This window comes from Camelus dromedarius, chromosome 4 (genome assembly GCF_036321535.1).
Source record: "Camelus dromedarius isolate mCamDro1 chromosome 4, mCamDro1.pat, whole genome shotgun sequence".
In the NCBI taxonomy this organism is placed as follows: Eukaryota; Metazoa; Chordata; class Mammalia; order Artiodactyla; family Camelidae; genus Camelus; species Camelus dromedarius.
In genome coordinates, this window is record NC_087439.1 from 74,156,441 (window position 1) to 74,177,651 (window position 21,211).

The 21,211-nt window shown below is 36.0% G+C and overlaps 1 protein-coding gene and 1 long non-coding RNA gene across 2 annotated transcripts in view; both read right to left on the minus strand.

The window, feature by feature from the left end:
- The window catches only part of LOC116153094 (uncharacterized), a 36,938-nt gene extending 19,626 nt beyond the window's left edge, over window positions 1–17,312 (minus strand). The window contains exons 1-5 of the long non-coding RNA XR_010380676.1: window positions 14,161–17,312; window positions 4,466–4,583; window positions 3,428–3,522; window positions 2,257–2,327; window positions 350–396 (exon numbers count right to left, since the gene is read on the minus strand). This is a non-coding gene — a long non-coding RNA (uncharacterized LOC116153094). The remainder of the gene's footprint in view (window positions 1–349; window positions 397–2,256; window positions 2,328–3,427; window positions 3,523–4,465; window positions 4,584–14,160) is intronic.
- A 44-nt stretch (window positions 17,313–17,356) lies between these two features.
- Window positions 17,357–20,354, minus strand: MARS2 (methionyl-tRNA synthetase 2, mitochondrial). Its single transcript, XM_064485122.1, has one exon. It carries the CDS (start codon window positions 20,313–20,315, stop codon window positions 18,534–18,536), a length of 1,782 nt encoding a protein of 593 aa, XP_064341192.1. The 5' UTR covers window positions 20,316–20,354; the 3' UTR covers window positions 17,357–18,533.
- Window positions 20,355–21,211: the final 857 nt, after the last annotated feature.

Below are 21,211 nucleotides of genomic sequence, written 5' to 3' on the forward strand. Positions count from 1 at the left end.
TATATAGATTATATGTATGCACACATGTAATATATATACATAATATGCATACACACGTACATGTTTATATAAATATACATGCGTATATAATTCATACACATAGGCTTTCTTACAATTTAGCTTTATTTTGAGAAGCTAATCAAAATGGTGGCATTTATTGCAACCTAATACATGGAAGACATCTTCAACCTTCTTCATGGCCTAGCTTGATAGCTCAAACATATTTCTCTGATAATAGATTTGGAGGTTGAAAATTCTCCCTACATATACTAAGTAAAGTTCATTTTTATTTTTTCTTTTCTGTAGTATATCTTCTATAGATTAATTTTGAAAAGAAATTTTTACTTACTTAGTACCCATTTTGGAAGGCCAATCTTAAGACATCTGCAGTTCACTCTGTTTTAAAGTGAAATGAATAATATATATATATATTAGTACCCATACCAGAATCACAAAGTAGTAACTTTGCAACCTGTTTTCCCAGAATCTCTAATACAGTCAGAGATAGAAAGATGGTAGCATGCAAAAGATAAAGCATCTTGGAAAATTAAGTCTGTAACTTCCTCTGTCAGCTGATTTCAGAAGGATAGCTTAGAAAAAGAGGTATGATTTAGTTTATAACATTGCTTTATAAATTTTTGCCAATGATGGCAGTACAGTATTTTCAGACATGTTTATACATGATAACTTTCATATATTAAGGAAGTATATTTCCTGGATTTATGCTATATTTAACTATAAAATAATTGGGGTCATACACAAAAAGTCATTGTATTTTTCCCAAAAGTAGTGCCTGGATACTATTTAAAATATAGAATCAAAGGACTAGAAAAAAATTTTAGGAGGGCATCCAATTCAACTTTTTTTTTCCTGATTCAACTTTGATATCATGCGTCAATATGCCCTATTGTTATAGTAATAAATTGCTAGACCCTGTACCCTGTGTAAAATGTACTCTGAAATCTCTATAAACTTCAGGGGGAAAGGGCCAAATTCTTTTCAAAAGATAGATAGAATATTCATAATTGGTGCTGTTTCTTTCAACTCTATTCAGTGTGTTAATTCTTTACATAAATTCCTAAAAATATGCTATCAGCTTCTGTACTTACATTTTGAGTACTACTCTCTGATTAGCATCTGAAGTTATTGCTGTTGTTAGAGCTGCTTTGTGTGTTTCTGTCTCTGCTTTTATGTATTGCATAAGTTTGCTAATGTTTTCTACATTCCTGGTTCCTCTCAGAAATCAAGTACCATTCAAGATCACATTATTTCACATTGTCTTTATTTCTCCTTTTCACATGACATAATCCTTCTTCGGTTTTCTATAAACTAGTTTCATGGTTATCTTGATGTTACCTACTTTCTGACCCATCAGAATCACAAATATAAAATAGAAGGTGTAGATTTTGAACTAGTGAAATAACAGATTAAGGATTTCTCATTTTGTCATTCTTTTTAGGCATGGTGCTTAAAATAGTATCAACTAATATAATGCCAGACCTGACTGTATCAAAGTAAAGATACACAATAACAGTATGAATAGTCATTAAGACATTTTACTTAGGCTAGTGAGTGATACCATTTTGACATCTGACTTATTTTTAAAACATAAAATTTTTACATTTTCCATCTACTGATTTGTCAGTTTTCATTTGATATGTATTTCTTAGTTAAAAGAAGCCAACACTTGTTTATTTACTACTATTTTGGTGCATAATTAGTGAAGCTAGTGTGTTAACCTGTTTTGCATTTCTCTCAAGGTGTATAATGGTCATTTAGTATTTCTCTAAAGGTGATCTGAGTCATACATCTTAGTGTACTTTCTCCCCTTTGGAAAGAAGGTGTGTAAGAAGCTGCCTCTCTATATGTAGGGACTAAAGCCCTTCCCACAGTCTTTCCTCAATTCAGCCCTCTTACTTGTCGGTTTTTTTCCTCATCAGAGAAAATTTGAGGGACTCTAGATCCTCATACTTCTTTGGGATGTATGTACCTACAAGATTCCAGTATGCTCTTAGGCCTAAAGAGAATTTCTAAAAGGAGGTTTTTTTTTATTAGACTCTTACTTTTTTCTTAATTTCTTCCTTCATGGAGTAGAGAGGGTAAAATAGATCTCTGAGAGTTTTTCTTTCCTGAGGAAAATAATGCTTTTGAGGAGATGGTATTTGTGTTATTCTGTTATATAAGAAGAGTCAAGTATAAAAGCTTCAAAGTAAGTGTCTCGAAGTTCTTAGCATTTATTTTCCTCCCATTACTTACCATTGACAAGTTTTGTGGAATTTTCTCTAGATCTTTGTCTTTAACAGGTTTCAGTGCTTTTTGCAGTTTCCCTGTTGGAAAATTACAAGTGAAAAATCAAACTACAGTTAACACTTAAACAACACAGGGGTTAGGGACACCAACACACACACACACACACACACACACACACACACACACGGTCAGAAATCTGAGTATAATGCATAATTGACCTTCCATATCCACCATTCTGTATCCTCTCTGGTTCCTCTCTGGTTCCTTATCTGCAAATTCAACCAACCGCACATTGTGAAGTACTGTAGTTCATATTTATTGAAAAAAATCCACTTATAAGTGGATCCACACAGTTCAAACCTGTGTGTTGTTCAAAGGTCAACTGTATATTCTTCCTGTCTCATGAATTCCCTAAGCCTACCAGTTGTCTTCTTTCAGTCTGGAAAGAATTCACTGTCTATTTACCTGAATATCTCTATTCCAATTTGTTTTCCAAATACCGTATCCTCGATGTTTGAATCAGTTTAAAAACAAAAACAAAAAAACACCTGAGTGTGCTGACAATGAGGAAGACCTCCCTCCATCTGGCTTTGCCCCTTATGGCTCTCAGCATTCTGAGGACCTCCATTTTCTATTTTGGATAGAATTTCTCCAAATTTTTAGAGACCCTTGAGTCTCTTCTTATCCACCCAATTCAATTAATTTTCACTGACTGAAAATAATAGGGCTTATTTATATTTATAATGTAGCCATTACATATGCACTGTCACCTCTGCTTTCATTTGCAAATATGGCTCTAAACTGAAAGAAAAAATGCAATCAAGCATACTTATTTTGGGAAGAGTTTTGCCAAATGTCAACCATATTAGCAATGATATTTAAATTCACAGGAGAGTCCCAGAAAAGATGTCAGTATTGGGCTAAATATATAATCTAACAAAACTAATTTGAATTCTAGATTTTGGGAATGAAAGAAAGAACAAAGGATCTTTCCCCACCTCGACTGCCCTAAGAATAGGGTTAAAGAGAATGTCTATCAACCCAAACACTCAATCCAATTTAGTAGAATTTCCAGTAGTATAATGCAACATGAAAAAAAAAAATCATGTTTTCTCAGGCAATATGGGGAAAGATGTTTTGGCTTAAGATATCCAGCTTAAAAGTACCTAATTCATACCTGAGTGTCATTCTTGGTTTTCACAGCTTCTTTCCTTCTTCTGTTTCTGAACCTATTGGTTGCTCTTGAAGCTCCATGTTTTTCACAAATGGCTCCTAATAACAGTGCATTTTGGAAGTATGAAAAAAAGGGAGAGAGGACCAGGGTAACTTTTGCTGGAATGTGGAATGTTATATCCTTTTCTTTCATTTGCTTTATGTGTTATATAAGAAGAAATTTTAAAAGATGATGATTGGACAGAGTATCTTTGTGTCTAATTCCTAAAGATCAGATGAAATTAGAAAGGATATGTCATTTAATACTTTTTGTATATCTTATCTTACTGTATTTCAAAAAGGCTATCTTGTTTCCTCAAAGGATCTCATAGGTACAACCCTAGATAATGAAATACATTTTGGTTTGCACTTGAACAGATTTGTATTTTTGAAGTTAAAAGCTTCTTTTCAATCCATTCACTTGCTTCTTGAAAATTACTTTTAAATCATCACCTTTGCTTAAATTTTGTATACCTATTACAGAGAATTCAACTTCCCTTATTTTCTTCTAACTGATTAATTATTGGAGAAAATATCCAAAATTATTTCTAAAGATCATTTCTTCATCCAGTTGATCTACTTTCTTTATTAAACACCCTTCAAACCAAACATCTTTATACACTCTAGGTAAAGGTAGCCAACAATATAGTATTCACTAACATGATTTAATCTCAGGTCATTCCATTTCAAAAGAGTCTTGTCTCTATTGTTAATAAATACAGTTTATCCTAGTAAAACAAGCTTGTCATTAGGGTCTGTTTAAGTAGGGTCATGTGTGAGAATGTAACTTCATCTTTTCTCAGAGATAATTACATTCTCAGAGACCTGCCAAGTTCCAATATGAATATTAACTTAACCTTCTTGGAAATGGGATTATATGGATTCAGAAGTAAAAGTCCTTGTTTTCCAGCATTTATTTCCTCTTGAATCTCACTCCCACCTTCATTGATGAGCAGCAAACAGACTTGACTTGATTCTCTTATTAGAAATCAAAGGTATTTACCTATAGACAAGGCCCTCTGACATTTTATCAGTCGTATCAAGTTCTGCTTTCACTTCTGCTGCTTGTAGTAGTCAGGAAGTTCTTGACTTTGCTGATCTCTGTTCTCAGTTCTCATCATCTGCCGAAATGATATATTTATCATTCAAATCAGGGCACTTGAAATGGGCACCAAAAATAATTAAAATTATATAATTTTTGAAATATGTACTTATTGACCAACAAAGAAGTTTATCATATTAATAAACCTATTAAATCATTCTATTCAAAGACTATTTTTCAAAAATGAAATTCTAGTATTACAAAAGCCATAAACCTAGACTGTCCCAGGGAAACTGGGATGTAGGTAACCCTATTAAGACATTAAAAAAATGAATGTAACATTAAACTAGGATCAAAAAGTATAGTCTGAAAGGCACGCAGCCACAAGGAATAGGTGTGATCTCCCCTGTTACTTCAGCCCTTGATGCTTTATTGCTTTCTGGCTTAGCCACTGATACAGCTATATAAAAAAAAATGTATTATGTTTAGGTATAAGCCTCTTTCCCTATATTATAAACATGAAATCATAGAATCATGTACCTTAAGGACTACAGGGTCCATAACTGTGGAATAGTCTTACAATATTAGTCTTAAAATATTAGTAAATTAATCTGTTAACTAAATTTGCTATATGATTTCTAGGTAGTTCTAAAGAAAAGCTTCAGTTTAGTCATTGAAGATTATTTAAAGTCTATAAAAACTATATAAAGTCATATAAAAACCACATTAACTTTGTTGATATTGATGATAATCTGCTATAAAGTCATGCTTAGAATATCACATTTTTGCTTACTATATTTTTCCAGGACAAGAATAATACCTTGTATTTATATAGCACCATAAATCTTACAGGCACTTCACATAGATTATCTCATTGTATCCACTCACTATTTTTTGTGAGATAATCAGACAACGTTTTATAAGAGAAGTGAGGCTTAGAAAGGTTAAGAGAATTGCCAGAGATGATGACATTACTATTAAGAGGTTGAACCTAGAACTTCTGATCACTGATAAACTGTCACTTGTAAGAGGTAAGTGGTTATGGGGAGTGGTTTTGCAGAAGGGAGTTGAGAAGGGAAGATCCTTAGAGAACATGATACTTTTCAGAAATAATTTTTGTCTTATTCAAGAGTTATAGATCATCTTTCATTGAATTACTAAAATTAAGTCTTAGACACAAATAAAATGTCTAAACATAATCCCTTAAGCATCTGGGAGTCAGGGTCAAAAAAGTGTTTCAATTCTAAAATTAAAAAGTTGTGGTTAACATGAAACTGTTTAATCATGCTTTGATCAAGTAACCTAAGTATGAACAGTTTCCCAACCAAAATAGTGGAAATAGAATTACACTAGAATTTTTTAGATTGTTAGTCAAAAATTTTCTTTAGAAGTGTTGACAGTTGTGCAGTTCAGCACTCAGAAATAGAAGGAACACAAGGTGAGAAAAAAGGCCTTTTAAGTTATCCCAGAAAAACTTGATTACCTCTGATAGCACAAGATACCTACAGGCATTGCCATCTACTCTGTATTTGGGGAACATGGCACATTTCCACATGTTTTTGAAAACATAAAGTCTACCAACAAAAACAAATGCACCTTTGGTTTCTTTTCTTCTTCATTTCCATTCTTCTTGCTTATAACTGCAATACAGACATTTACCAGTCTTTGAATGGACCTTCTATGTAGTGTTTGCTATTTTGGGAAAGGGTTATTCTTTCTTTTTTTTTTTTACATCCTAATGACAGTACCAAACTCTTGCTACTTTTTATACTAATAAATGTGTGATTCCAAGATAATGGATCATTATCATAATTGCCTACTTAAGCCTCCTTAGCTCAAAAATTCTAACAGTGCCTACAGTTAAATATAGCTTGATGTCACTGAAGTGCATTTTTTCACAACACTGATTTTGATAACTATCTTTTACATTATTTTACAATGTTTGATAAATGCTTCTTTTCTGGTTAGAAGACTATTTTGTACCTCCACAAAGGATCCATAAGTGATATGAATAAAGTCTGTGTAACTTGCACAATTTAAAACATTTTTAAAACTAGAAGCATCTAGGTCTGATATGCCATTAAAAAATTACCCATTGTTTTTATAACTATTTTAGCATTGGCAAATTGTTTCATTGTTAGTAGACATGCTTAGTCTTAGCAGGTCAACAGAATAGTATCAATGCCCAAATCATGGAGAGTACAATAGCTAATCTACCATGCCTCTTTAGGGAAATTGGGCTTTTTATCTTAGAAGCTTTAGTTAATTTCCCTTAATTATATTGAAGTTGCTAGTTTTTAGAAGAACTACCAGAACACTTGATAATACATTTCTGTTGTTCAATTCAAGCTGGGTAATTGATTTAGCCTACATGCTACTTCCAAAGTTTTATTCATCTTTAAGAGAGACTCCTTAGGCTCCTTGATGCCTGCATTCTTCTTGAATCACAATATTTAAACTCAGGTCATCTAAAGCAGACAGAGCAAATGACGAGATTTTTTTTGATGATGAGCAAATGATGAGACAAAAGGATCTGGCTAAACACTGATGCTCTGAAGTAAGGTATTTGTCATTAGAGATGCCTTAGCTAAAATTTTCCTATTCTCAAGTATATTGAGCAAAGCAGTATCTCCAGCAGTCCTTATGTTCAACAGTGGATCAAATAAAAATCATTTGTTAGAACACAGTCTATCCATTAGATATTTAATAGTAGAATATTCCTCTATTAACATCAAAGTTTATTAATAATTCCCTGATTTTCTCTGGATAGACACTTTCTCAACCATAGGATCTGCCTGTAATTTTGTATATCACTAAATACATAAATCTTTTTTTCTTTACCAAAGTTTAGGGCTGGCACAAAGGAGGAAGTAGAACCTAATAATTCAGAAATACTATTAGATGTGGCTATTCTCACACCCTTTGCTATGAGTCTTTTTTATAGCCCTAAGACGCCTCCCTGTCCAGCAGTGGGTTATAAGGTAGCCTACTCTTTCTAGTGGGAATTTCCTAATGTACACCTTCTCTCCTCAGAATCCAGGCCCAGTTAATATTATTTTTTAAATCTTTCCATTAAGTAATTATAAAATAAGAGCCATTTAAAGTGCATTAAAACCCTAATTTTCTCTAAATCTCTTAATAGGAACCAAGGTTACATTCTGTGAGAAGAAGCTTTTCTCAGCCTTCATCTGTAGGTTTGAAACCTCGATATTCTCGAAGCCCACATTTTCATCCTAGAAAAGATTTCAGAGCAGAGAATTCAGTTCTTACTGCATCTTCCTCTACTGATTCTGTTAAGTAGAGACTTGGATAACTATTATATCCAATAATAGAAAACAACTGGCCCCATGTGTGGTCTGGTAACAAATGTGAGGGTTTCGGACATGCTTAAGGTTAAATGTTTTTGCTTTTTTAAGGGAAGTAAAGAAATCTAAGTAGCCAGAATATTGGAGGTACAGGATAAAATCATGGTTTCCTTTAATAATTCAACACACTTAAGTAACATAGACTTATAATCTGTAACAAATAAAATAAAGGTCATATCTATAAAACAAGTATCTTGATAAAGTTTGAAGATTTTGGTCATCATCTGGTTATCTTATCAACATGATAATGTCATATACAACCACTTGAAAACATCTTTAGTGTTTGGATTTTACAGTTTTATTCCGGAAGCTTTATATTTCTTAAACATAGCATGGCATATACAGAACATACATAGCAACAAGCCATGTGGTGTAATAAGGTAAATTAAAAAAAAAAAAAAAAAAACACTATCTTGTTGGGGAGATAGCATGTGTAGAAGATTCTAGCTTCCGCATTATTTTCACTATATTTAGGTTTGTGTATATTTTACCTATTTCAATATTTTTGATAAAACATTTCAAATTCTAGGTTTACATTAGAAATTTTGCCAGATATTAATACATATAAGAACAATTTGTATATATAATATCTGGAAATCTCTGATATTATGACCATTTATTTTATATCAATTACAATGGCCAAAGTTGACACTATTCTTAAATATACTTAAAGATCTCTATCTCCTTATGTACTTCTGGCACTCTTGTTATTCAGGCAAGCATAAGGGTTCTTACAGCATCTTAGCAAGTATAAGCATTCACTGCATTTATCATGTCCACACAGTGACACTGTTAATACTGCTTTTTATCTTTCATTCAGGTCTTAGTTTTTAAGGTTTCTAGACTTTCAGAACATTAACTTTGACTAAATAAAACTTAACCATAACATTATATTTCACGTTCTAAATACAAAGCTTGATTGTCTGCTCTTACAGAATTGAAAGTTTTTCATTAAAAAACACCACACTTAACAGAACTTTTTAAATTTTAAAACAGCCATGCCAACTTCTCTTTAAATGCTGCCTGTTTAATATATACCCCAAGTTTCTTCTGCAAAAACATTATATTCATTTTATAGAAGATTGGGCTAATAGTAAAAGAATAAAAATTGTTATATAAATAAGCAATATTTAAATTAACTATAAGGAAATTTATTCAAGCATTTATTTAAATTTGATTGCACAATACTAGAAGTCTTACTTTTTTCACTATTTTAATTTCATGTCCACTCCAAAAACTAAAGTTGGTTTGCACTTGTTAGGAAAGAATAAGAATTATATATTAAAACTTTCTTATAATATTAGAAAGATATAACCCAGTTATAAGTTAATTTTTTTATCCTGTCTCATAAAGAAGAATTAATTATCCATTGATGTATATATTTTTGGAGTATAATCACCAAAATGTTTCTGGGCTAAAATAATTAGGTTGAGGAATAAAATGTAATAGCACAGTTATAGACTAAATAGTATATATCCAAAGACCAGTCCGTCTATTGAGAATATTTTATTTGCTACATTTATTTTGAAAGTAGCATGCTGTATGTTATGTTCCAGTGTTCTATAATTAAAGCTCTAGTCAAAAAGATCATGAAACAGTCTAATACTCCACTTGTCTGGTGTTTTCAGTATACACTTTAATCCCATATTTATAATTCAGGCTTGTTCTAAAACTTACAAATTTGAAGAGTCCAAGAATAATTGCATTTGCTTCAAAAAAATTTACGTTAGTGTTTTTCTTAGCTAAGGTATTGTAGATAATTGTGCTCTTTACAAAAATGTACTGATGTACTTCCATAGTACATTCATTCAATTCTGTAAAAATTATATTACTTCCTTTTTCTCTCCACATATAAAATACAGAAAAAATAGAGGTGATGTGAAAGTTCATTAATTCTAATGTACTAAAAAAAGCCTGTTCTGCCTAAATTGTGATACTTTCCTCTTATTTTATAGCTAATATAACATATCCATGATAGCAGAAACAGCTTTAATAACTATAAAAAGATCAATGTTTTAACTTTTAATTATCAAAGTCCTTTTTATTCTAGGTCATGATATAAAAATGAACAAGGATATAGATACTAAACCCTCATGCTTAACCGCATATAGTTCTGAAACAACCAATGACAGTATATAAAGGAAATGTTTAATTAACATAAAAAAAATTACCTAAAAAAGCATATCTTTTTTTTTCCTTTGGTGTTTTGGAGAAAACATCTAAAGGATAATAGTTTTAAAGTATACACTAACAATTTAAGGTGATTTTTAATAACTTTCAGTTTGTTTCTTGCTAATCATTTTTAGGATCTTTGTTTTTAATATGTCTAACTTTGGTACCAAAACAAAGAAAGCTACACAATATCCACTTACATAACATATTTTTAGCAACACTTAAAAGAAACTTCCTAAAATCCTTATTAGTATCTGATCTATTATGCGAACTATTTTTTAAACAATGTAATAGATGTAAATTTTCCCTACCCTATACATACCCAAATACTGATTAGTAAAGTCAACCTTAGGATTCTTTTATTCAGGATGTACCAGCTGTTTGTTTGTGAGACTAGCTTTCAATAAAATAACATATTTAATATCCTAATGTCTAAGCCAAAGGAAAAATGAAAATAAGCTTATCAACAATCCTGTGTTTACCAAATACATTTTTACACCTGTGTCCTAGCTATGTGCCTATCTTTAAAGAATGACTTGATTAACTCGAGCTCAGACTTACCTACCTTCACATATTGAATATTTAAGACATCTACCTCTACAAACTTAACCAATGATGGGTCTTGATAACTTAGTTGAACTTGGCTAGTCCCCTTCACACTACATTAGATGTTAAGCAGTAAGTCTTCACTATTTTTCCTTTGTTTTTCTGAGATCAGTCTGATTTCCTAATTTTTACACTTAGCTATACACAGTTATACATTTATATTGGTTTTTGTGCCCCAGAACCGATAGCTCCGCTTTTAGATGGTCTCCATGGATTATGGAAAAAAGGAAGAAGTGCTATATAGTCTTGTTAGGCTAGAAAGCTAATTTTATGACATTAGTTACATCCAAAAATGTTTTATTTAAAACTTGTTATGAATTAACTACCTTCTAGAAGCTGATTTTTATGTGGACAAAATTTTAATAAGAAAAAACTTCATACTTCGAGGACTGATTATTGTTACTTTTAAAGCTAGGTCAGACAATGTCATAATGAATGTTAAAAATATTTCCTTTATATTCAGCAAAATATACTCCTCCCCAATCTTAAAATGGTGTGAAAATCCTACCATCAGCTTTCATGCAATTAACCACACATATTTTCAATAATTAATTTTATTTTAGTACTTAACAATTTTCTTCTATAATACCAAAATAGGATTCTTACACATTGTAACTTGATTTATTTAATTACATTCCAATAATGAGTTGTAAAATGAAACTGAACTCAGGACTAAAAAGTTTTGCTTTTTAAAAATGTAGGGCGTTTCCATAATACAATTTTTATAGAAATTTAAATACAAAAAGTTAATGCAGTAATTTCAATTTACAAGGACTGAGGATTCTCTGCTTTATGAAAGGCTTTATAAATTCCTTTAGTAAGTGATTTTCAAAGGTAATCTTAAAAATGCTATGTAGAGTTTTTTTTATAATATATCAGTCTGATTCTATTAACAAGTCGTAATCTACCATGCAAAAAACACGGGAAAAGTACCCATCGTGCCTTGCTAACTATGGGACTGTGTAGCTTGAATTTAAACAGTTCTGAAGAAATTATTTAAAACAAAATAAAATGTAGATGTTCTTAGCTCTCAAGTTAGCAAAGACTTTAATAGTTTTTGATACATTTTTAGAAGTACAACTTAGATGATAGCTAAAAGACCTATATACCATGGGTTTCACACTGAACTTCTTCACGGTGTAGCCCAACTTTAGCTACATTTCATTAAAAAAAAAAAGTAAACTATGACAATAGCGTATTCTTTATGCAATTCATAATAAAGTCTCTAACTTGTAGAAGTTAAAACTTGACTGTCATATATGACATATAGCAGATACAATTTACCAGGAATTATCCAATGTGTGGCATTTTTGCTAACATGGTGGTATTTGCTTTGGTAATAACTGGAGTCAAGGGCATTTAATCTGGTTCCTGCAGGCTTGTTAGGAAAGATGTCATAAGAATACAGTAATAAATGTTCAGTAAATTCACAGAACTTAAATTGTTAGTAAATAGATGAGTCTTTTAATAAGTTCATTTGTATTAAACTGTATGTATGAAATGAAAAAGTTTCAGTGTTTGTGACCTTTAATAAAATTCTCTGGCTTTGTTGCTATAATAGTTAACTCAAATAAAACTTGAATATTGATGTTTTCATGTTTAGAGATAAATGTGTAAAGAATTAGTAAAATGTTATTTTTAAATAACTAGATTCATGAATTTATGACAACATACTTTCACTTAGAGAACTGTTGGATTCAAAAACCTGGAACCCTATTCTGAAAATAAGAAACAAAATAATCTTAAGGGAAAAGAAAAACAGAGACTATAGAGCTATTAACACTTTTAACAATTTACACCAGCACACATAAGCAGGCTTCAGGTATAAAGGAAACTACTGAGCAAAAGGAAAATATACCATATTTCAGCATAAGGTAAGTATTTTTCCTAAGTTTCTATTCTGGCACTCATCTCTTTCATAATCTAGTGTCAAGAACTAATTTTACTACCTCCTCTTCCCCACGACACAGCGCCCTCAGGACACACTCAGGCACTGTCGTGGTGCTAAGGATGGTGTTGAGCTTTGGCACTAAAACAAGTTTGAGTCTAGGCTCTCCTGTTTTATAAGCCATATAACCTTAGCCAAGTTACTTAATCTGTGTCTCAATTTCTTACCAGTTAAATGGAGTTAGAAGAATACATCATAGGGCTGACGAAAAAGTAAATGAGAGAACACAAATAAGGAACACAGAACTGGTGGTTCCCTCCCTTCACCTTCACTTATTACTGAACTAATAATTAAGAGAATTTGGCAAAATTGTGGCCGTGGGATCCTCCCCTTTTAATAATCCAGAGAAGACTTACTGAACAGCTATATTTACCAATATTTCTATTCAAAAAGCAAGTCATTATTTTCACAGAGGCATGCATGGAAAAGGACAGAGTTCTAGAGTCACAAAACTTTAACTGCTATAAATTTTTCATTTTTTTCTACACTTAGCAGTGATGATACACTTAATAGTGAGCACTGAAGACTGAAATGCTAATGTCTAGTGTTATAATATTTTTACTTTCTCATTGCCTGGTTTCTCCGAACTCACAATCGGCAGTTTCATTTCTTCCCAAACTTGAACATTTCTTGTTATTTTCAGTTTTAACTTTTTACATTTTGAGGCTATCTGTCATTGGATCATATAAGTTTGTAATTGTTGTAATTTTTTGGTACGTTACTCCTTTTATATTAAGTCTCACTTTAGTAATGGTTTTCCCCTCAAAACAGATTATCTACTATTAATATTATGATACCAGATTTATTTTGGTTAATACATGCCTAGTGTTTCTTCATGTCTCATTTTCTGTGATAAGTATATACCTTTTAATGACATAGAGCTAACTTTTTAAATTTAAGCTTGAATATTGCTGTCTTTTGACAGAAAGTTCATCCTATGACATTTTGTTTTATTATCATTACTGATATATTTGTATTTATTTCTGCCATCTTATTATGGGTTTTCTTTTGCCATATTTTTCATTTTTCTTTGCCTTTTTTTCTCATTCCTCTCTTCTACTAGACTGAGTTTTTTTTTTTAACATTTCATCTGGCTAGGAAGAAATACATTCTATTTGTAGTATTTTAGTGATCAACTAAAATTGTGTAATATGCTTAATAACTTTATATTTTTAGTATTTATAGCCTTTTAACCAATAGACATTTCCAGATTAGTTCAAAGGAAGTCAGATTACTGAACTATCATATTTAATGTGTTCCAGAATAAAGGTTATTACCCTTTTAAAAATATTTTAATCAGGAAAATATATAATTAATCATATTTTAATTGAATGTATTAAGAGAATAGGACAATGACTCCAATCTGTAACAGTCATAAATCTGGTTTTGAAAGTTCATCTTCATGTTCAATCCCACAAATCGCACAGTGACTGTCAGCTAAGGAGAGTGTATACATACAAGGTATGGCCTTATTAGAGGAGGTTAGTACTGCTTTACCCACACCATACACTAAGAAAATTGGCATCATCCATTTCCATAGTTGTTCCCAGAGCTGTCCTGCTTACCCAATGAGTCTTTCAGGCCTCTGCAGATGTTTCATTCAAAAATCCTTAATGACTTGAAGGCAAGGCTCATCTCTCCTTGGAGCTATAATTTTCTTCTTGCAGATCGTATGTTCGGTTTCCAAAAACATCCTGACATCTGATACTATCCTGTTCTTAAGTGAAGAGCTGTGGACTTTAAAATCCATGGTGAGTACACTGTGTCATAGACAAAATGGGATTGAAACTCAGTTCATAGCCAAGGGTGGAACTTCTATACTATAGTCTCGCCTTACTTTGGTGAAGATCCAAGTAAAGCTGAAGCTGCCAACAGCTATTCATGAAAGGAGGTACAGTACAGAGTATATTATTTCTAGTTGTCAAGGCCATAGGAAGATCCTCTTGGTGTGTAGCTCTTCCTAATCCCCTTTCCTCATCATGGAAATGTAAGTAGAAACTGATTAATGTGATACAATCTTAAGCAGGGTATTTTAAATATGGTTAACTATTCCATTAGATGGTTCTGCTTAATTCAGAGGATCTATAATGGGTAACCTAGGACTACCTGAAAACTAAGAAGTCAATTTCACCTCTAAACTGGTTAGTCCCTTCCCCTAAACTCAAAGTAGTTCTTGATGATAGAAAAAAATCAGCTTAAGCTGGACTTCTCCTATCTTGTCTCAAAAAAAAGAGTCACTCTCCTTTAAAGGTGAAAGTCCCCACTAATTAACTTCCATTAACTTGGTTGTTACTATTCTGGCCCTTCCAGCAACATTAACCTCCAAGTTTATTGTGTCCTATTGATAGAAATTAACCAATCCTATCCAAAGCTCCTGCAAGAGGAAGGGCAGGGCCAGCTGTGTTGTGCTGAAATGACATACTTCATACTGTCTTAGTTTTGCAAGGGACTCCAAGGCTTTCTAGAACTGATCCCCCTAACCTGTACTCCTAGTTACCCCAGCCTGTGCCCTAGCTCTCCTCAAGCTCTCTGAACTAGTAAACTTTTTCAGCAAAAACAGACACCTAACTGCCACACCCTTTTAGGCCCACTATATTACTCATTCTGGCAAAAGATGAGGGCAAGGACCCATCAAGGTTTACAGCATCCCAGACCTCAGCAGGAAGAACGGTTGTTCTACACCTGGTAGAACTATGGATAGGGGAGAACTGCCTCCAAGAGGCAATTACAGATTATCAGACAGCAGCTTTATGGACCAACTCTTAGTCAAGAGGCCTGGCCTCTCCACCGTAACTCAAGGTTACATTAATGCAGGCCGACACTGTAACTATACACTCTCTTAGGGGTGAAGCAATCAGAGGTCCAGGAAACCATCCCTACCATAATGCCCAAGGAGTAATCTGTCAAATGGTTGGTACTGCCACCTGCTACCCAAGCCACTTGTGATGGTAAGTCATCCTAGTTGGAGGCCCACAACCTGACCAACTACTGGCTTTACTTCAGTTTCAGAAATTCCCAGATCTAAAGAGTTACGTGCCAATCACAAGTACACCTATGGGAGGAAGAAACAAAGGCCTGTGCCTCAGAGCCCATGTCCCAGCAGAGGCCTTCTTGAGTTTCTCAACTTAATATTCAATTTATCAGGCTCTTCTCAGCCCTGACAGTCACACAGGTGTTTAAAAAAAATAATAAGGCCTACTTCCAGAATAAGTATGAGATTTCATTGAAATTAAACTATTTATTATTGCTGCCTATTTTTGGCCTCCATTTAGCCATAGGCTTTGTCTTCTGAGGTGCCTAATCCTTGAGTTCACTTGTGGAATAGCCCTCTAGTATACAATGGTGCCACATATACACTGCCTACAATTTCTTGCACGACTTCATAGATAAGGCTGTAATCTACTGGGTTGACAGCTTATTACTTTACTTTGACATCCCATGAACACCTGCTCAGTGCTCTGTCACCTCCTGCAACACTGCCTCCAAGAATACTCCAAAATGAATATTTGAAAGCCTTAGGATCGTATTTGGGAGAAACTTCCTTTCTGGTCAAGGAATCCACACGATGCCAGATAAGGTGTTAGCATTTCTGGAATAGGGGAATTCTTAGATGTCTCAAGTTTATTATCATCATCTCCCACAAGTGATTAGGATGCCTTCTCTTGGAAGTGCATGCCCTCCAGTTTTAAGTTTCACCTGTCCTCCACTTGCCATTCTTAAACTGCTGGATCAAACTAAACATATCAACTCAATACCCAAAGAATATTTGCTTTACCTATTTTGCCTCCTAGAGAATCCAACTGGTTCACCTTCATATCACCACAGAGTAAGTCACATCCAACTTACCTCACTTCTTCACTCAAAATACCCTGTCTTCTGTAATAATTATGCCCTCTCCTCTTTGGTTCCCCTGTTTTCTTGTGTCCTCCAGTACCACAAATACTCTGGTAGCAGTTAAGTGCCTGCACAAATGAGACTGCACAAAAGGAATTAATACCCAGCAAGCCAAGGTCCAGTGTACTGACTGGCATTAGGCCATGGGGAAGATCATTCAAGAGGAAGACACTGTCCCTTCATTCATGATAGTGACTGTAAGACCGTTATAATGGCACTTCTAAGGCAGAGGTTATCAACATTTGTTTTCCAAGTCTGTCTTCCTTCATCCATGTAAACATATCCCATCTCTTTCCCTGCTCTGCTGTCCAGCCCTAGATTATTACACTCCATCTTAGTTCCCAGGAATCTGCCCTAGTAATCCCAGCAGGAACTGGAATATGTCATATGGCAAGCCGAGGATTCCATTATGAAGAATAAGGAAGATATGAAGGAACATTGGTAGAAATGGTCCTTCCACCTTTAGAATGCCTTCAAGCATTCTTTTCTAAGCAATTTTCCAAGCAGCCAGAAAACTCTCACAACACCAATTAATAAACAGAAATGAGCTGAATAAATCTGGGGGAACTACCAGCATTAATAGTTTACTTCATAGTGAGCCCTCTCTGCTTTGCTACCATGCTTAGAATGGATATCTCAAGGCAAGTTCTCATTTTAAACTTTGCCCTTGCTATCCAGTCACCTATAAGATACAATGCTGGCTTACTGTGTTGTAGTCATTGTATAAATGATACCTTAACATCTTCTTTGTGATATTCTCTTATGGAGACTTGGAGAGATCCCTAAATCCAGTTTGAGATTCCTGGAGCACTGATCACTTCCTCCCTTCACCACCACCTTCAACAAATGCAGCAGAACAGATCTGAATAAGGTACTTAGAAACTTTTAAACTTTAATAAGTTAAAGGAGCAAAAGAAATAATCAGTAAAGAGTACTTGAAAGTAAATGTATTAACATTTATAATAGCTATTCCACAATTTCTATATTGTGTTATAGTTCCTGACTGACCAAAACAAATCATATAAGGTAAATTATGTATGTGGATAACAAAAAAGACCAAGAAATATAGAGAAAATATTGCCTTTCTGAACTATCTACAAATTTTTTTAAATCATACCTATAAACCTGTTGTTATAAAAAAAAAAACTTTATCATACCAAGTACCTCAAGAGAGCTTTATAATTTATCATATAGTCCAAACTTGATACATTTACTTATCAGCTTACTAAACATTTAAGAGTAAATACCCTTTTTCAGTAGTCTGATAAAAACTGAGGATTCTGATCTTCTTTCAAAGCTTTCTGTAAAACAGCATGGTTGCAGTTATCCTTATTTTAAATAAAGGAACAAAATTTTTCTTTAAATTTAAATTATGCAAAATTAGGAGGGAGAAAATTTACTCTAAATATTCTGAAACCTCAATGTTAAGTAATTAAATATGTGAGACTAGAGCCATCTACTGGTTGAAGTGTAATGTTACAAAGCACAACTACTGTACTTTAGCAAAGAAGAGAGTCACAGTTAAGAGCTGAAAATATAAACATGGGCAAAAATCATGTAGTCTAGGACACTGGTTTTTAACGGTTTAATGAAACAATCTCTTTTTAATAGGAGACCCAAAATATATAACAAAGTAAAAGCTGAGGTAGGGGGCCTCCAACCCCCACTCTCATTAATTTGCCCAGCAGAGGCCAGGCCAATGAAAAACAAGCCATGAGAGGTAGTATTGGGCAAATAACGTAGCTGTGGTTTGGAAGGAGGCACCAGGAGAAGGAACAGTATCAGCAAAGTTGTCTCTTACCCATATTTCCCCTGGAGATCTCTTAGAGACACTGGGGTACAAAGGACAGTGGTTAATGGATACAGAGAACTGAGGAGTAGGGAGTAGGCTCCTGAAAGGCTACAAACCTCTTTTCACAGGGACGTTATTTATGTGCTCGTTTGACACAACACTTTAGAAGACATTAGTATAACTTTCCTGAAAATGCAAAATAAGAAAATAATACATTTGCTTTTTTACCACAAGCTAGTAAGAACTGAGTTTCTAGGTCTTATGGGCTTTCACCAGCCAGGCCCTGGACTGGTCCAGTCTTGGAAACAAGACCCCAGTTTCAGGTCCCAGCCTCCTCCCTTCAAAAGGGCATGGATGTCCATAGAATCGAGGCAAGAAATAGAGCTCTCCAAGGCCCCTCTCTGTGGCAGAGACCCCTAACCTAGACAGAAGCTTGTCAGCCAGGCTTGGGGTGACAGGCTGGAGCAAAGTTCCAAAGATTCGCAAACATTCCAAGGCCACATGAAGCACAGTACCCAGCCAGGGAGCATCTACTGGGCTCTCCCAGTTCAGTTTCCATGGTGCATGCCTTTGGACAAAGCCATTAGTTTGCCGGACGCAGGTGGACACTGCCTCCAGAGCCTTATAGATCTGAAAGTTATCATAGTGGTCGGCTACCTGCTTGGGCAAAGTGGTCACTGCGCTCACCAGAGCATAGTCCTCTGCCTGAGCACGAACTGATGCCCCCCCCAACCCTGGCTCACTGGGGAAGCAGGTAGTGCAGAAAGCCGGATAGGTCCCAGAAGGATTTATTCTGTTGGCAGTGCATCTGTTCAAGAGCCCTCCTAAAGAGTCTGCCAGCTCAGCATCCAACAACTTAACAACTTTTTCATCATAGTAATCACAGTCCCAGTTGGGGACTCCCTGCCGAAGGAGAAAGTAGCGAAAGCCATCCACAGTATAGCGATCAAGGCAAGTCCTGGGATCCACCACATTGCCCAAGCTCTTAGACATCTTTTGGCCACAGACCGTCCAGTGAGAGTGGACATAGATGCGGTGTGGTGGGTTTATACCGGCCCCTAAGAGGAGGGCAGGCCAATAGATAGCATGGAATTTGAGAATGTCCTTGCCTATGATATGAGAGGTGGTCGGCCACCAAGATTTGAATTCAGCGTTTGGGTAGCCAATTACAGTAAGGTAGTTGACCAAGGCATCCAGCCACACGTAGATGGTCTGCGAATCGTCCCCGGGCACTGGAATACCCCAGTGCAAGTGGCTACTCCTTCGAGAGACGGATAGGTCCGGCAGCTCCTCCTCCAGCCACTGAAGGACTGCGTGGTGGAATGGCTCCGGGGTGATTGCCTGGGGGTCGCCCCGCAGCCACCTCTGGAGAGGCTCCCGGAACTGGGAAAGCCTGAAAATATAGTTTTCTTCCTTGGTCCAGGAGACTGGATGCCCGCTCTCCAGAGATACAGGACACAAATCCCCCGACGGGCCCGGCTGCCTGGTGACCTTGGCTTCAGGCAGGAAGCACTCGTCGGAGGCGCAATACCAACCTTCATAGAGCCCCTTGTAGAGAAGACCTCGAGCCTTCAGCACCCTCCAGAAATGCTGCACAGCCACCCGGTGTCGGGCCTCAGTGGTGCGGATGAAGTCGGTGGAGGAGATGTCAGCCTCCCGGAAAAGCTGCTGGAACTGGGCAGACACTCGGTCGCATAGCTCGGACGGGGCCAGGCCCGCAGCAGCTGCTGCCTGCTGAATCTTCAGGCCGTGCTCGTCCGTCCCAGTGGAGAATCGCGTAGCAGCGGCGCTGGGAACTCGGAGGCGATGGTGGCGGCACAGAGCGTCCGCCAGCAGTGCCGAGTACAGGTGCCCGATGTGTGGCGCCGCGTTCACGTAGAAAATGGGTGTCGTGAAGTAGGCGCGCGCGTCGCCTGTATCGTCGCGGACACAGAGAGCGCCCGAACTGTAGTGGCGTAAGCCAAAGTCCTCCAAGAGCGAGACCCTACTCGCCCCCGCGCGTCCTAACAGCCGAAAGGCAGGAATTCGCAGCATGGTTCCGGCGGACTGAAGCAGCGGAGGGGGCGTTCTAGAAGCACGTGTGAGGGGCGCATGCGCAGCCGGGCAGCACCGCCGCTTCCGGCCAGAAAGCCAATGAAGTCCCGCCCGAGAGCCGGCCCGCCGCCGGCCCGCCCGCGCTCTCCCTCCGCCCGCCGCCGTACAGCGGTTGTGAATTGTGGGAGCGCGCAAGAGAGGTAGCTTAGAGGAACCGGGTGTGTGGCAGGTTACGAAAGCAGTTAAATCTTTACCTTTCTGTACGTACTGCGTGTCCTGCCTTGGGTTGTAATTTTATGTTAATGAGTCTGGCTTTTTTCTCCAGGCTGAGTTGCTTGTGGGCGAGAATGTTGTATTCAGGCATTACTCAAACAGCAGTCAGTGGCACATTGCAACAGTATACCCTCTACATATGCCCTGGTCAACGGAAGGATTTGACATAGCATATAAATTTTACCTCAGAACCTAGTTGGCACAGTAAATCCAGAAGGAAGAGGGGGAGGGAGGGAAGAAAAATAATGACCTAAAGCACTTGACGGAAGGATAAGAACTGAAAAAGTAAGAGAAATCTTTCCTCCAAACACAATTTTTGTTGAATCAACGAAAGAGGTAGACTTGTGATGTGCCCAATCTTTGCAAAAGATTACTGAGATCCAGAAAGCTGGAATGCAATATGACATACTCTCATCTTTGGTCTGTGAGTGGCCATCTTTTTTTTAAGAAAGGAATATTCTTAAGTCCCATCACCCCTCCTGAATGAAAAACTCGGGGGCAGCACCTAGCAGTCTAGGTATTAATGAGTTTTCTAGGTGATTTTGATGCACACTAACGTTTGAGAACCACTGAACTAGGAGATTACCAGTGATTTCGATCAATGTGCTCCTTTTCTGCGTGTC

What these genes read in the sequence shown, in the direction of transcription:
- MARS2 (XM_064485122.1), bottom strand. Translation starts at nt 20,315, where the DNA reads ATGCTGCGAATTCCTGCCTTTCGGCTGTTAGGACGCGCGGGGGCGAGT.